This window comes from Ursus arctos, unplaced genomic scaffold (assembly GCF_023065955.2).
Source record: "Ursus arctos isolate Adak ecotype North America unplaced genomic scaffold, UrsArc2.0 scaffold_1, whole genome shotgun sequence".
Lineage (NCBI taxonomy): Eukaryota > Metazoa > Chordata > Mammalia > Carnivora > Ursidae > Ursus > Ursus arctos.
Window position 1 is genome coordinate 50,090,676 of NW_026622763.1, and position 13,924 is coordinate 50,104,599.

General features: G+C 40.4%; 1 protein-coding gene across 2 annotated transcripts in view; it reads left to right on the top strand.

Annotated features, from left to right (window-relative positions):
• Positions 1 to 13,924, top strand: part of MYO3B (myosin IIIB) — a 367,772-nt gene that overhangs the window by 129,533 nt on the left and 224,315 nt on the right. For both annotated transcript variants that reach the window (XM_044380159.3, XM_057318508.1), the window contains exon 8: positions 7,729 to 7,884. In XM_044380159.3, the coding sequence (XP_044236094.3) occupies positions 7,729 to 7,884 (156 nt within the window). The remainder of the gene's footprint in view (positions 1 to 7,728; positions 7,885 to 13,924) is intronic.

Here is a 13,924-nt window from a genome sequence, read left to right on the forward strand (position 1 = left end):
TAAATAAAAATCTTTAAAAAAAAAAAAAAAAAGAAGAAGTACAGTTAAGTTTGACCTCCATGTCTGGCTTTTGGCCTTTGTATGTTACCGCCTCAACACTAGGCACCAAACATTTTTTTAAAATGAGTGAGTACGTATGCCATGCTTGGGAGAATAATGGGTTTGGAGATTAAGGTCATCATTATTTAAATAAATCAACATACTATTTTAAATATTTAAGATTGATAATATTTAATATGTAACTATATATATCATCTGCTGTGTGAATGTATATTATAGTAATAATAAACATAAAGATTAATATCTTTTTAAATGGACTTGCCAACACATAGATTATTTTGCCCTGACTCACCCACATTTTCCATAAAAACACTTCCTTCTGAATTCAGCCATCACTTCCCTCTTTGATTACTCCTCATCTTCCTGGAGTGCTTCAAGCAAATATTTCTTTAATTTTCACCTGAAGCAAAGCCCTTTAAAGGAAATGAAAGCCTGTGCCTGGTTTGCTGGCTGTGTCTAGGGCTGCCCTGTGGCCAACCTCAGCCCCTCACAGAGGCCCCAAAGGCAGTGGTGTGGCTGCTGTAGGGGAGACTCAGTAGCACCTGCAGGAGCAGCGAATACCCAGACCCTTAAGAACTGGCAGCACTGCAGCCTGAAAGGTAGAGCCGTCCCAGGATCCCCATCACCCAGAGATGCCTTTCCCAACCCTTTGAAGCAGAGGGTGGGATTTGAACAGATTAAGAGTCCAATAAACTAGTCACTGGGCTGTGCAGTGATGTAACAGTCCATTTTTTTGGAAGCACCCTGACTGAACTACGTGGCTGGAGTTGCCTGGAAAAATATTTAATTGCAAAGTGCTTTTCCCACCCAAGGAAGAATGAAACAAAACAAGAGCAAGAAGGTGGCGACTTGGGGCCATTGGTTCCGGTTCTTAAGACTGCCTTAGTTGTAGGACACAAGTATTGGGATCTTCCTTGGCTAATGGCCTGTCCAGTGGAGCTCATGCTCATCCTGCTCTTCTGCAGCTGCCACATGATACTTCAGAAGCACAGATTAAACAGAAGGAACGTCAGTAATGACTATAATTAAACCACCACTTCTGCTGTCACACATTCCATTGGCTTCTTTGTGTGCCCTGAACTCCATCTAGACTTGATCTTTGGCTTTGGCCTGGTTCCACTTGGCTCTTCTCCTCACTTTACCTCTTTTCTTGGCACTTTTACTCCTTTTTCCTCCTCTTAGACTAATTCTGCCCACTGTCCATAGTATATATTGTCCTCCCTCCGTCCCTCCCAGTTGTGACTCCCAGCTAGTCCCCCAGATAAGCAGTACTTGAGGATTCTGTGTTTTGGCTTCCAACCACCCTACGCTTTTTCTCTGGTAGCCTTTGAGCTTTCTCTGGGTGAGAAAAGTTGTTTCTTCAAGTTGTTTCTTCTCTGTCTTTAGCCTCAGGTTCCAGGAAATGCAATGTTTTTCCCCTTCTGTTTCCTTCCTGGGTTCTCCTGAGCTCACTCTGGACCTTTGGTGCTGCTTGCTTTGTCTGAAGCTTGGGCTGACTTGCTGACTTTCTAAGCCTGCATCTGGGCTCTCCTTGCCCCAGTATCTCAGGCAAGGTGGCAGCTGCCCTGTTGTCCTGTAGCCTGCTGTCTCCCTCTGACTTTGCCACGCATAATCTGTACCTGTTACCCATCTCAAAAGCTTCCTGTTCTAAAACCCTCTGTCCTACCTTCTCAGGGCTTTTTTCCTTTAAGCAAATACTATTTTTCTCGGATTAATAGCCACAGACCTCCCTCACTGACTAAAGTGAAGACAATTCTGGTTCCCACTTAACCTGTTTCAGGTTAGGAGCCCACTTTCTTACCCCAGGTGTGAAGTTAACGTGCCATTCCAGTCTTGCCACCAAGACTTTAAAACCTACCACGTGCGATATTTGTCAACTTCATGAAAACTGAAATGCAGTTAAATATTCCAACAAATGGAGAGGTGATGTTTCACTAAAATAACATATGCATCGTCAAGTTTCTTAGCCTGCCTTCTTTTGAGGCATTAGTCATCTTGGGAGAATGCCTGTGTTTGTCATAGTCCTGTCTTCCAGAATGGAAATTTCCTTCCAAGACAGAGCACCATGGGCTCCAGTATTTAACCTATAATTAGTATATCCCCTAGAGGATTTTCTCCTTTTGATGCAGAGGCCTCTTTGTCACTCAGGCTTCTGTCTGAGGATGATAGGAACCGCAGGGCAGCATGATGCATCACGGGGCAGGCAAATGTTTGCTCAGATCAAAAATGTTTAGATATTCTGTACCAATGCAAACACTTCACAGTCTAAACCCACAAGAAAACAGCAGAAAGTATAAAATACAGAATATTAAAAAAGAAATGCGAAGAGACATAAATCCCAATTTTTGATCTAGTTTTGCATGGAATAATATTGCTTACCCTCCTGCTTTTCTCACCCAGTTCACCAGTATTTTTAGTTTTTGACTTTTCAGCTGCTCTTTATCAAGTGTGTTTTATTCATTTAAACATCTGCCCGTGACTCTTGATAAATAGTTTCCTCTTGCAGGCATATGATTTTTTGGTTATGAAATGGCAGTTTGCAGTGACAAGGCAGCTGTGTCTCGACAGGGTTTTCGTTTGGGAATGGAAAGAACACAGGCTGTGCCGGCTCCAGAGTGCAATGCACAAGCCCGACCTTGTTTTTTGCTAAGAAATGTCTTCTTTTTGCCTGTCTCTGGCAGAAGCTAGGCCGGGAGATCACAGCAAATGGCTGCAACAACCTGTGTTTAATGTGGTGACACTAATGAATGCTGAGAATTAATCTTCAGCCAAGAAAGTATGATGGAAGGTACTAGAATTTCAAATTAGATAATGGATTTATTTCCTTCAAGACTAGAATTTGCTTCTGGTGGACTTTTCTATCCTATTCAAACCACCCACTATGGCCTTATAAATCCAAGAAATATATCTCATGGTAGTTTTAAATTTTTTAATTTTCTTACACAGAGATAACTACACCTAAATCCAGATTTTTAAAAATGATTAAAAACCATCTGGGAGTGAAAGAATTACTTATGATTTTGGAAGAAAGTGGTATCCCTAAATCTAACCCTTGTTAATTTTTTCCAGGGTTAAGGACTCTCGGAAGAACTGCACTTGGGGAATGTATTTCCTCATCTTGAGACACTGACTTCTACAGAAACAGCAGCCTACAGGTGTCTCAAATGTGCTGTTGATAATCAGGGGCTTTGTCTCCCCTCAGTCAGCTGGGATGAGGACTCTGCCACCCATTGTGAGGGTCTAGTACTGATTTCTCACAACAGGGATGTCATTTGCAGGGCCGTGGTTTCATTGACACAAAAAAGAGCTAGTGGACAAGTCAGTTTGGAAAGATCAAGCTGTTTTCTTTACCCCAGAAATTCTAAGAACATTTAATATGCTCATGTACATTATAAAACTCCAGATTTACTTGGTTAGACGATCACCAATGTTTCCCAAACCTTTTTGACCGCAACGCTAGTTTCATTTTTCAGTGGGATGTGTTACGTGTCTAGTGTTTCACCCAGCTCACCTCACGTTTCCCTTATAAAAACTGCTCAATCCCTGGCTAGGAGAAAATATTCTGCATCTGGAATTTGCAGTTCCTGGTTTAAAAACCAATCCTGAAATGAATAAGCATATTATGGCTCCTTAGTTTTCAGTGTTTGTTCTCCAAGTCAGGTTGGAAGATTCTGTCATGTTTTCATAAAGGACATGGAGGCTGTCAGGTATTCTTATGGACCCCAGCAGTTGATTCTATCTTAATCCACTAAATCCCTGCCTGGAAGGAGAATAAGACAGAAATGACAAGCTGACAAATGTAAACAGTATGAGTTTGGAGTCTTAAGCAATAAAGAATATACCCTAGTTAAAGTTGGAAAAGGGACTAAAGCAAAGACTTATTGCTAAGCTTTCAAAGAAGGCAGCTTAGGAGGCACAGGGGAATGTTCTGGTGGCCTTCTGAGTTCCTGTCTTGCCCAGTCTGGCTTCTTGCCTGGCCCATCCAGTTTCCCAACTTTGAAATGTCTTCTATCCCTTCTCCACCAACTGAGTTCAGTTTAGTCCCAAAATATCCTCTCATGCCTGCCTCACTTCTCACCTTCCCCCACTAAGGCTTCCCTGACTGGAGCTTCCCCTCATTCCTGCCTCACTTCTCACCTCCCCCCACTAAGGCTTCTCTGACTGGAGCTTCCTCTCAAGCCTGACTCACTTCTCACCTTCCCCACTCAGGCTTCCCTGACTGAAGCTCCCTGCCCCACCCACTGTTCTGTGCTGTTCCATCTGTGCCATTTTAAACAATACAGTGCAGAGGAGGAAGGATTCTCCCATGGGAGTCAGAGACTTGGCCTGAACTTCCTCACCTCGTGAAAAGTTGGGGTTAGAATAGAAAATCTTGTCTGAGTGATGGACATTGGGGAGGGTATGTGTTGTGGTGAGCACTGTGTATTGTATAAGACCGATGAATCACAGACCTGTACCTCTGAAACAAATAATGCATTATATATTAATTTAAAAAAAGGAATAGAAAATCTCAGCCCCTTAGCTCCAAAACCCTATGCTTTTGTGTGATTATTTCTTATTCTGAATATAGAAGCAAACACTGGCTTTTGCTGTTTCCTGTGTTCCTCTTGTCCTTCCATCTTTCCAATTAGATTGTAGATCCTCTAGAAAAAGGGTCTTGATTCTTTATGAATTAATTTATTTTGGCTAATTCTGGCTGTGTAATAAATGTTTGCTGAACAAATGAAATGATATTCCAGTGACCTGGAGTCTAATAATGCATGACTTTCAGCCATATCTCTTCCTAAGGTAGTACTATCCTCTATTAGTAAAATAGTAATTCCATTTCAGTTTGGCTGTTTGCTCCCCATGAGAAAAAAGTATGCAGAAGTGTTTTAGAATAAGGCTATACCTCAAGGTCTTTATGCCCTTCTCCTAAAAATCCTCCAGTGCAGCTGGATATGTCACAACTCTGTTTAGCATTCTTCCCATATACACTCATTTTCAGTTTTGCTGATCCAATGATATGACATTCAGCCCACTCAGGTCTTACTGAGAGAACTAACAAATCCTTTTGATCACTGCTTTCACAGAGTAGAATATCTACTATCTTCATTTTGGGGATCTTCAAGAGACAACAGATTCACTCGTTAGTTTCTTCCTTGTCTTATTATCTCACTTCATGATTTAGTTGCCATGTCTTACTCCCCCTGTGATATAGAGTGAGCTCCTGTCCAAAATACCAAATGATCTGGCACACTTATTGGCAGCCTTTCTCCCCCACTGGATGCTGAAATTATGAAACAAGTTATAACACCTTTAATTACATACCCAGACTCCAGTAGAGACCTGTTTTCATAAAACTGGAGTATGGGTTTCTTGGCCTCTGTCAAATCCTATCCAAAGAGCTGTAATTATTGAAGTACCAGAAGGACCTTATTTCTAGGCTTCATCTGGAACACTGTCCCAAGGCCTCTATCCTGTAGAGGAAAGTAGAGGCAGTTACATCCCAATTTCACATTCACTTGCTATGAATTTTCTTTTTTTTTTCCCTAAAGATTTTATTTATTCATTTGGCAGAGAGAGAGACAGGGAGAGAGGGAACACAAGCAGGGGGAGTGGGAGGGGGAAAGCAGACTCCCTGCTGAGCAGGGAGTCCGATGCTGGGCTGGATCCCAGGACCCTGGAATCATGACCTGAGCTGAAGGCAGACACTTAACGACTGAGCCACCCAGGTGCCCCTGCTATGAATTTCCTATTAATGGACATGGCTCCCACCTTCAGTCTCAGCCCCGAGTTTACTCATTTGAAGTGTTGGCACTAGACAACAGGCAGTTGAGGGTTGCCCTAGTACTTTTGCTCAATGCAGGAAAGATGTAGTGTGACCTGCCCCAGATAACTGGGCAAGCTTGATTCCTGGAATTCCATTCTATGCATGTTCTCCGGGGCTGTAGGGGGTGTGTAAAGCCACCCTGTGCATCTGCAGTAGGAACTCTCAGAGGATACTGACTGTTTGCGTTTTAGAGTTTTCCTATACCATCCCTCAAGCCAAGAGGACGGGGCCATTACACCTGTACTACTCACCATACAACTACCAGGAGGTTCTTTATTTTCTGGGTGCTTAGGGAAACCACATTTATTTTTCTCCGGTAGATACATATACATATACAGATGAATATACATGAATCCAGGGAAGACTGCTAATATAAAGATGTGAACATAGTATTTTTTTAAGAATGTGCACTGATTTCTTTTATTTTTGGTAGGAAAAATAATAGATTATACAAAAGTCCCTTGAACCCATGAAAGTCAAATGATTGATTTCTTCCCATGACAAGGTGGGGGTGGTATTTATAGTCGCGCAGGCAGCAGAATGGAGACACTCTAGGTTCTTTTGGCTTTTCTACTGAAAGCTCCACTTCCAATAGATAGGAAATCCCTTGCATGAATTCTAAAACTGATTGGGAAATTTACTGACTATCTTTTCCGGACTAGGAGGTGAGGGATGTGGAAGTGGCTTGAAATGTAAACTGCAAAGGTTAAAGCCATTTTGTAAATCCAGCAGTTAAAGATTGTTTTAAGAACTCTGCTTAAATGTTTGAAAAGATGTTCAAGGTGAGGCTGTTGTTTGTTTTTACCTTTTGTGAGTGCATTTCATTATTTAAAATATGTTGTCTTTTAGATGTTGCTGGTATGTCACTATTGGGAAAACTGGAAACATTTGTTTTACAGAGTGGGCAGAATAGCATTTATCCTAAGCCTCCAAATTGAGCTAAAGACGGATAGCTTAAAAGGGCAGTTGTTGAAATTTCTTTCTCCTATCAGGGGCAGCTACTCAGAATGGAAATGCAATGGTAATTGGAGGGGTATTCATCAGATTCAATTTCACTAGAAATTTCCTTTTATCAGAATCATCTTGGATAACATAGGGCATACAGCAAAATGTACTAAATCATTGTTTTCTTTGAAAAGGGCATTTGAATCTGAAACGGAAAGTGGTTACACCAGTGTGGTTTTAACCAATTAACCACAGAGGCGTTTAAATGCAACCCAGTTTTTACCATTTTCAATGGACTTTTTGTTCCCTGTTTGCATAATTCCGTTCCAGTTCATCTGAATTATATTGTAGTCACTTCCTGTTCTGAGGTTTTTCTGCTTCAGAAAACATTAGAAATCAAGGTGTTAGAGTTTCTTTGTGAAGGTTTCTTTATGATTAGTTTCTTTCCTTGCAAACTCCTGAATGCATTTTCCCTACCATCAAATAGTGGACATTTCATATATTAGGATTTTATTTGAGTGACAGTATATAATTTTATATGTTTCCAAGATATATAGACTAATCAACTTGACTCCATTGTAAACATTTTTCTGTAGTGAAAGATAGAAAATTCAGTCTGATCGGTCTATTTTTTCAAAGTTTTGAGTACTTCACATTCAATTGATGGCAAAAATTTACTGTGTTTTCAACATACCCAAACTAAAATAGATTTCTGATGTACTGATTAATTTGGCCAGCAGAGAATTATTATTATAATTTTTTTTACCCTCTGGTATGTATGAATAAAGAGGTGTGTAAGTTTAGTGATCAGGTTTTATAAATGAGCTTTTTTGCCTCCTCTCTTTCATATTCACAGGGGAACCAGGTATCTAAGATTGAACTTTGAATTGTTTGTTGATTTTTGCAAACAGGTGTCTTATTAAGGATTTTGAAAAGCGGCCTTCTGTCACACATCTCCTCGACCACCCATTTATTAAAGAAGCCCACGGGAAGGTTTTATTTCTGCAAAAACAGCTGGCCAAGGTCCTCCAAGACCAGAAGCATCTAAACCCTGTTGTTAAAACCAGGTACGGTACGCAGTGTCTTCCTACTTCCTCTCTCTGGTTATTTATAAAAATGGCATGTCATGTGTTTTGATTTGCCCAGCTTTAGTACTGGTAATTATCACATCCCTGCATTTTTGAGAGTTTCATTTACATGACATTAAGTACTCCATACTCAGTGGATGAGATCAGGAAAGCTTTAGAAACAAGCTGTCCGTTTGTGCTCTTATGGCTAATATCTCTCAGCTATGGGTGAAATCCCACTCTGCCCTCATGTTCTAGTTAAAAACCAATGCACATATATATATATATATATATATATATATATATATATATTTATATTTATATATTTATATTTATATTTAATGTAAATATGGATTTTTTTAAACCAATAAAAGTTTAAAAGGTAAGTGTATGAAAACAGCCACAGCTGAGATCGTGTGAGAAATCTTTACTTGGGTGCTGATTAGAAAGCAGAAATGTAAGCTGTAAGTGATTTTGGAAAGATTACAAGGTAAACACTGGAGGATTTTTCTCTAATGTGCTCTGAGACCCTATTCTTTGGTTAAAAATTCCTTAGAGGGAATTTAGTGTTTTTAAATGATTTTTCCCCCCACAGGTGATGTCTATGCTATCCAAAACATCTGTGATTCTCCCTCCCTGCCTCATTTTTAAACGTTTATTTTCAGGGGCAGTTGCTTAAAATGGTATTCCATGGTGGTCTCTAAGAAATAGATCTTTGGGTTTCTGTCCAGAGGGTGGCAGAATTTCTCTTTAAAAAAAATTTTTTTTAGTGCAAATAAACCTGCTTCCCAGCTCAGCAATTATTTGGTTTTATAAAACTGGCCAGGATGCAGATAAGCTCTAATCCATTATTATTAAAGGAACATTCGAAGGACTGGAGGTGAAGAAAATAAAATATCACTAGTCACAAGTTCTGGAAATATTCATGTATTCTGCAGAACACTGTTTACAAATCAAAAAATCATGGGAACTCTTGGAGCTGGAGGCATAGTTTTCAAGGTGACTCTGTCTTGCTGATTTTCCCTACCACCACCAAGTTCCCTCTTGGATAGCTCAAGACAAATTATTTCCTACTCTTTCCCCCTTTCCACTGTCATTTGTGTTTCTGTGGCTTGCCCATAGGGTAGAGAAATTCTTGTGACTTGGTACCTTTTTGAAGCAGTAGGAACTTGTGTTTAAGCCCCAGGGAACTAAAATCCCTTTTCTTCCCATTTTTGTTCCTGTACACCAGCCACTGCCCCAGAACCACTCACCCCCCCCACCCCAGCACATATAGCACTAAGCACCAGAAATGAAGATGAAATCAAATAAAATCAAACAGACCAAGCAAAAAACAAACCTAGTATTTAAATGCTCTAAGTTGAATCAGGCCTCTCCTCCTTTTATCTCTGTTCTGAAATCTGCTGCAGAAAAATTTCTAAGACTTAGGTTGCAAAGTTATTCAGCTTTTCACATTTGCCTGACTTTACCTGTCCAGACATATAGTCTCTTTTTAAAGACATTCCTTCTTTTAGCTTAAAAAATCGGACTCCAGTCTCTCTCACCCACTTTCTCTCATTTCTTTTTATCTTTTTAACTTCTTTGCTATCAAATGCCTTATATGATGGCAAAGGCGTGTTACAGGATCTTTGTAATGTTCAGTTTCACTCAGGAGTTGTGTTTCTTTGAAAGTCATTAAACACATACACACAACCAGTGGTGTCTGGCTGGCTCGGTAAGTAGAGCACGTGACTCTTGATCTCGGGTTCATGAGTTCGAGACTACTTTGGGTGTAGAGATTACTTTATAAATAAATAAATAAACTTAAAAAGAACCCTGCAACCTCACAAATAAGAATCAAAACTTTAAACAGCCCTCTCCTTAAGAGGTAGGAAAATTAATTCTAAAGGAAACACAGCACCTGTAGTTGACACTTAACCTGCCACCTGTCCCACATTGTTACTTCCTTGTAGCAGCTGGCAAGGGGTTGGCTACATACATGTTTTTTAAGCCCACCCAGAAAAACTCTCAAATATCATTTGATGCTTGTGACTCAGTATATATCTAAAGTTGTGAGTTTACAAGATAAAGTGGGGAAAAGAAAGAAGATTTGAGGCAAGTGCATAGATGAGTGAGGCAGATGCCCCACCTACCACTTTTTGTACAATTAGGGTCACCCAGCAGGCAGCGCAGTGTGGTGGTTGAAGCCACTGGCCCTGCCAGGGTTAAATCCCAGCTCAGCTGCTCAGGGACAGGTTGTTACATTAGTCTGTTCAGAGGTTTCTCCATTTATAACATGGGGCTTCTTTTGAGGGTCAAGTGAGTCCATACATAAAAAATAAGTAGAATAGCTCTTGATACAGAGTTAACCCTCACAGTGTTAGCCATGGTAGAAGTAGTATATGGAGGTCTTATTTAATTCAGAATCCTCCACTTCTGTTTAATACTATCTACCTCTTGGCCTTAATTTGTATAAATTCATCTCTATCATATAACATCATGAAAATAAATAGTACTGAGCTACTGAATGTTAAAAATATCAATTTCTATCATTTAAAATATAATTTATTCATTTATTCGTTCAAGAGACATTTATATGTGTGCATGTGTCAGGCCCTCTGCTGAACAGAGGGACTACAAAGGCAAATCAGATACAGTTCCTGATAAAGAGCTAATAGTCCAATGTGTGAAACAGACAGGAATCAGATGAGAACAGTTCAACATGAAAAGTGCCTGGATAAAGGGATGCTTGCATACCTCCTGGGACACCTGGGAAGAAAAGACCCCTGGAACTGGTGGGAAGATGATCCTTGAAGCATCCTGAAGAACAAATAGAAGAGTTGAGGAAGGAGATTTTTCTAGGTAGAGGAGAATAATGAGCAATGAGCGAAGAGCAAAGGCACAGAAGCTAGAGAGAATTAAGGAATTTGGTGAACACTTAGTTGGCGTTGCTGGAGCTTGGCATGGAACAGGGGAAGGGAGAAACAAGGAAGGCAGGCAGGGGCCAGGTCATGATGGGCTAAGGAGCTTGGATTTGTTTCTTAGGCACTCAGAAGCCACTGAAAGTTTTTAAGCAGGCGTTTGCTCCAGGAAGGTCATTCTGATTGCAGTGTAGAGAATGTATTGACGCTGGGCAAGGCAGGAGCCAGAGAGACAAGTGAGCAGATATTGCAATTGCAAATAACAGAAGATATTGAGGACTTAGTGGTAGATTGGATGAGAGAGATCAGGGAGAGAGAGAGAGAGAGAAGTGTTACCCCAATTGGGCTCCCTCTCTGCCATGGTTAAGACTGCAATCAAACAAATTGTAAGACACTAAGAGACAGAGATCAGTAAAGATATTTTGCTTCCTCTTCCTAACCTACCAAATGCAATGCAATACTTCCAGATATTACACAAAATTTCTAGCTTTCTGTAAGGGTTCTGCCGTGTTTCAAGTGGCCCTGGGTCTCCCAGCTGGAGAGACTTGTTTAGTTTTGAGAACTGAATACAGAGAAATGAGACCTACAGACTGCAGGGAAAACTGTCTTACTGTTCCTGCAAAGGCAGGGAGTGTTCTGTCAACTTCAGTATTTTCTCCATGGGAGAGAGAAGTTAATGGTTCGAGGGACAGAAGACAGGTTCTTAAAGGAAGGGGCATTCTTGGACAGGTGAATGGGGAGGATCTTATATAGAGGAAGCAAGAGGAAGTGGGAACAAGGGCTTAAGAGGAGGGTTGACCTTAGGAAAAACTTCTAGGTTGGGGAAGAAACAGAAAGGTTAGATGAAGATATCCAGAAAATTTGAGGGGTGAGGGGGGCGGTCCTTTGAGGCAACTTACAGTGAATGGCCTTTATCTTTCAAAAAAAATTAAGCAAGGTGGTTTCAAAGTTGGGAGTGGGCTGTGGACACCAGGGAAATGTTAACTCTTTGCAATAGCCACTAGGAGGGATATTATAAAGGGTCCACTAAAGATGGACATGATGATGGCTCGATAGCACAGAAAACCCAAGAGGAACTTAACTGAATAGCATTCCATTGTAGTGAAGTTAATCACTGTTTAAGATAACGCATATAGAGCATTCAGGAGAGCATTCAGCACCAGAACCTCTCAACAAATGTGCCATCACATGGGGCAGTGGTCTACTTCAGTTCTGTTGAGATAAGTAAGTGTTCAAGAGCAAGGCTAGGAATCATTGGAGCTTGTTCACTATGGAGCAGGAGCTGCAGTGTGCATGAAGAAGGGCTTGAAGAAGGGTCTAGTTGTTTGGAAAGTGAGGCCATGATCCATCTCACTTTCACATTATGTATGTGAGGCAACTGGAGAAGCACCATTGTGTTGAAATTTGATACCCATTTCCTAATGCTGATTACAGTGTGTGAGTGTGACTGTTGGAATTTAAGTTTTTCCAGTAATTTATAATTTTGCCATAGCATTTGATTCAGGTATGGTAGAGCAGTTATGAAACCAAGGCTTACTCTCTCAAAGGAGGTTAAAAAGACTAAAATCCTGTGAACAATAGTTGGAGGCTATATTTTTTTACTTAATTGTGAGGGATGCTTTTAAACAATTTGGCCATTTCCTTTGCATCAGCTCCCATTTCCTTGACCTTCAACAGGACTTTTCCCCCAAACCAGTTTTATAAATTCCTGAATTCATCAATATCATCTAGTATCTTGTGTCATCATTAAAGTTCAGAGAAGTAGACATGAAAACATGTTTTTTGTTTTGTTTTAATTGCTTGGCAAGAATTAGTGGTTTAAGAACAAAACCACTGTCTGGAACATGAGTGGAGGTAGGAAAGGTGCTGAGTTGGTTGTGCTGTGATTCCCTCCTGCCTTCCAACCTCCTATCATGGGCTCAACGGCAATCCTCAGTAAAATTACAAGATCCAGCATGTCTTTCCCCTGCGGGTGGCCTGGGACTGGCTGAAACCACAAATGTTAAACCCTCAGATGCCAGGGGTCGAAGTATTATTTGGTAAAAGAATTAAGATGGATGGTTGTTTTCTGTTCTGTTTAGTGGGTTTTTATTCTATCCTTGAAATTTGCCTGAGGCTGATTAAAACAATGACCTCAGCTTTTCTGATTTTCTTTTCAACCTGCAGCAGTGACCTTTATTTATTTATTTATTTTTAAAGATTTTATTTTTATTTATTCGACAGAGATAGAGACAGACAGCGAGAGAGGAAACACAAGCAGGGGGAGTGGGAGAGGAAGAAGCAGGCTCATAGCGGAGGAGCCTGACGTGGGGCTCGATCCCATAACGCCGGGATCACGCCCGGAGCCGAAGGCAGACGCTTAACCGCTGTGCCACCCAGGCACCCCTGTAGTGACCTTTAAAAACAGATTTCTCACTGCTTAACCGCTTAACTAGCCTTCCCCCAGTAAGCCTTGATCATTCACTTCCTCTTTTACCTGCAAACACGCACACACATCCACATCCACCATATTACATGCACTCATGAGTTCCTGGACTCCTGTGTAAATGAATGACTTCTGAATGATTACTTTTATCACGTGCTGAAGATGCTTGACACATAGGTTAAAGATCTTCCTGTCCTCCTAACAGACACAAAATAAATCCACACTGATATAATTAGTATCTGCTGTCTATCTATATGTCTGTAAACTGAATAATATTTAATTTTTTTATGTTTTCACTGATTCTTGCTGCCTAGAGAAGGTGAGTGTATCAAATTCCGTTTAATATGATTGATGATAAGATGCTGATTGATTGGAATTCTGGCCCAAACCATGCTTTGATGAAAAAACAGGGAGATACTATAGTGATTTCTACCCAAACAATTCTGTTTTTTAGTCTATGTATTGTAGTGTTTGTTGGATAGATACAGACTTAAGTTTTAGGTCAAGATAGAGCTCATGTAGTAGTTAAAGTTGTCTAGGTGGTATCTCTATCCATATTTGACTCTCAGTAAAATGGTATCACACCTGGATGGTCTGCCATTGTTTTTCTCATTCTAGGTCCATGATTATATAGTTAGAGTCAATTAAAAGTTTCTCTTTCATCAACTCTGTTATTGAAGGGTTTATTGAAATGTAAAAGTGATTTGGAAGAAAT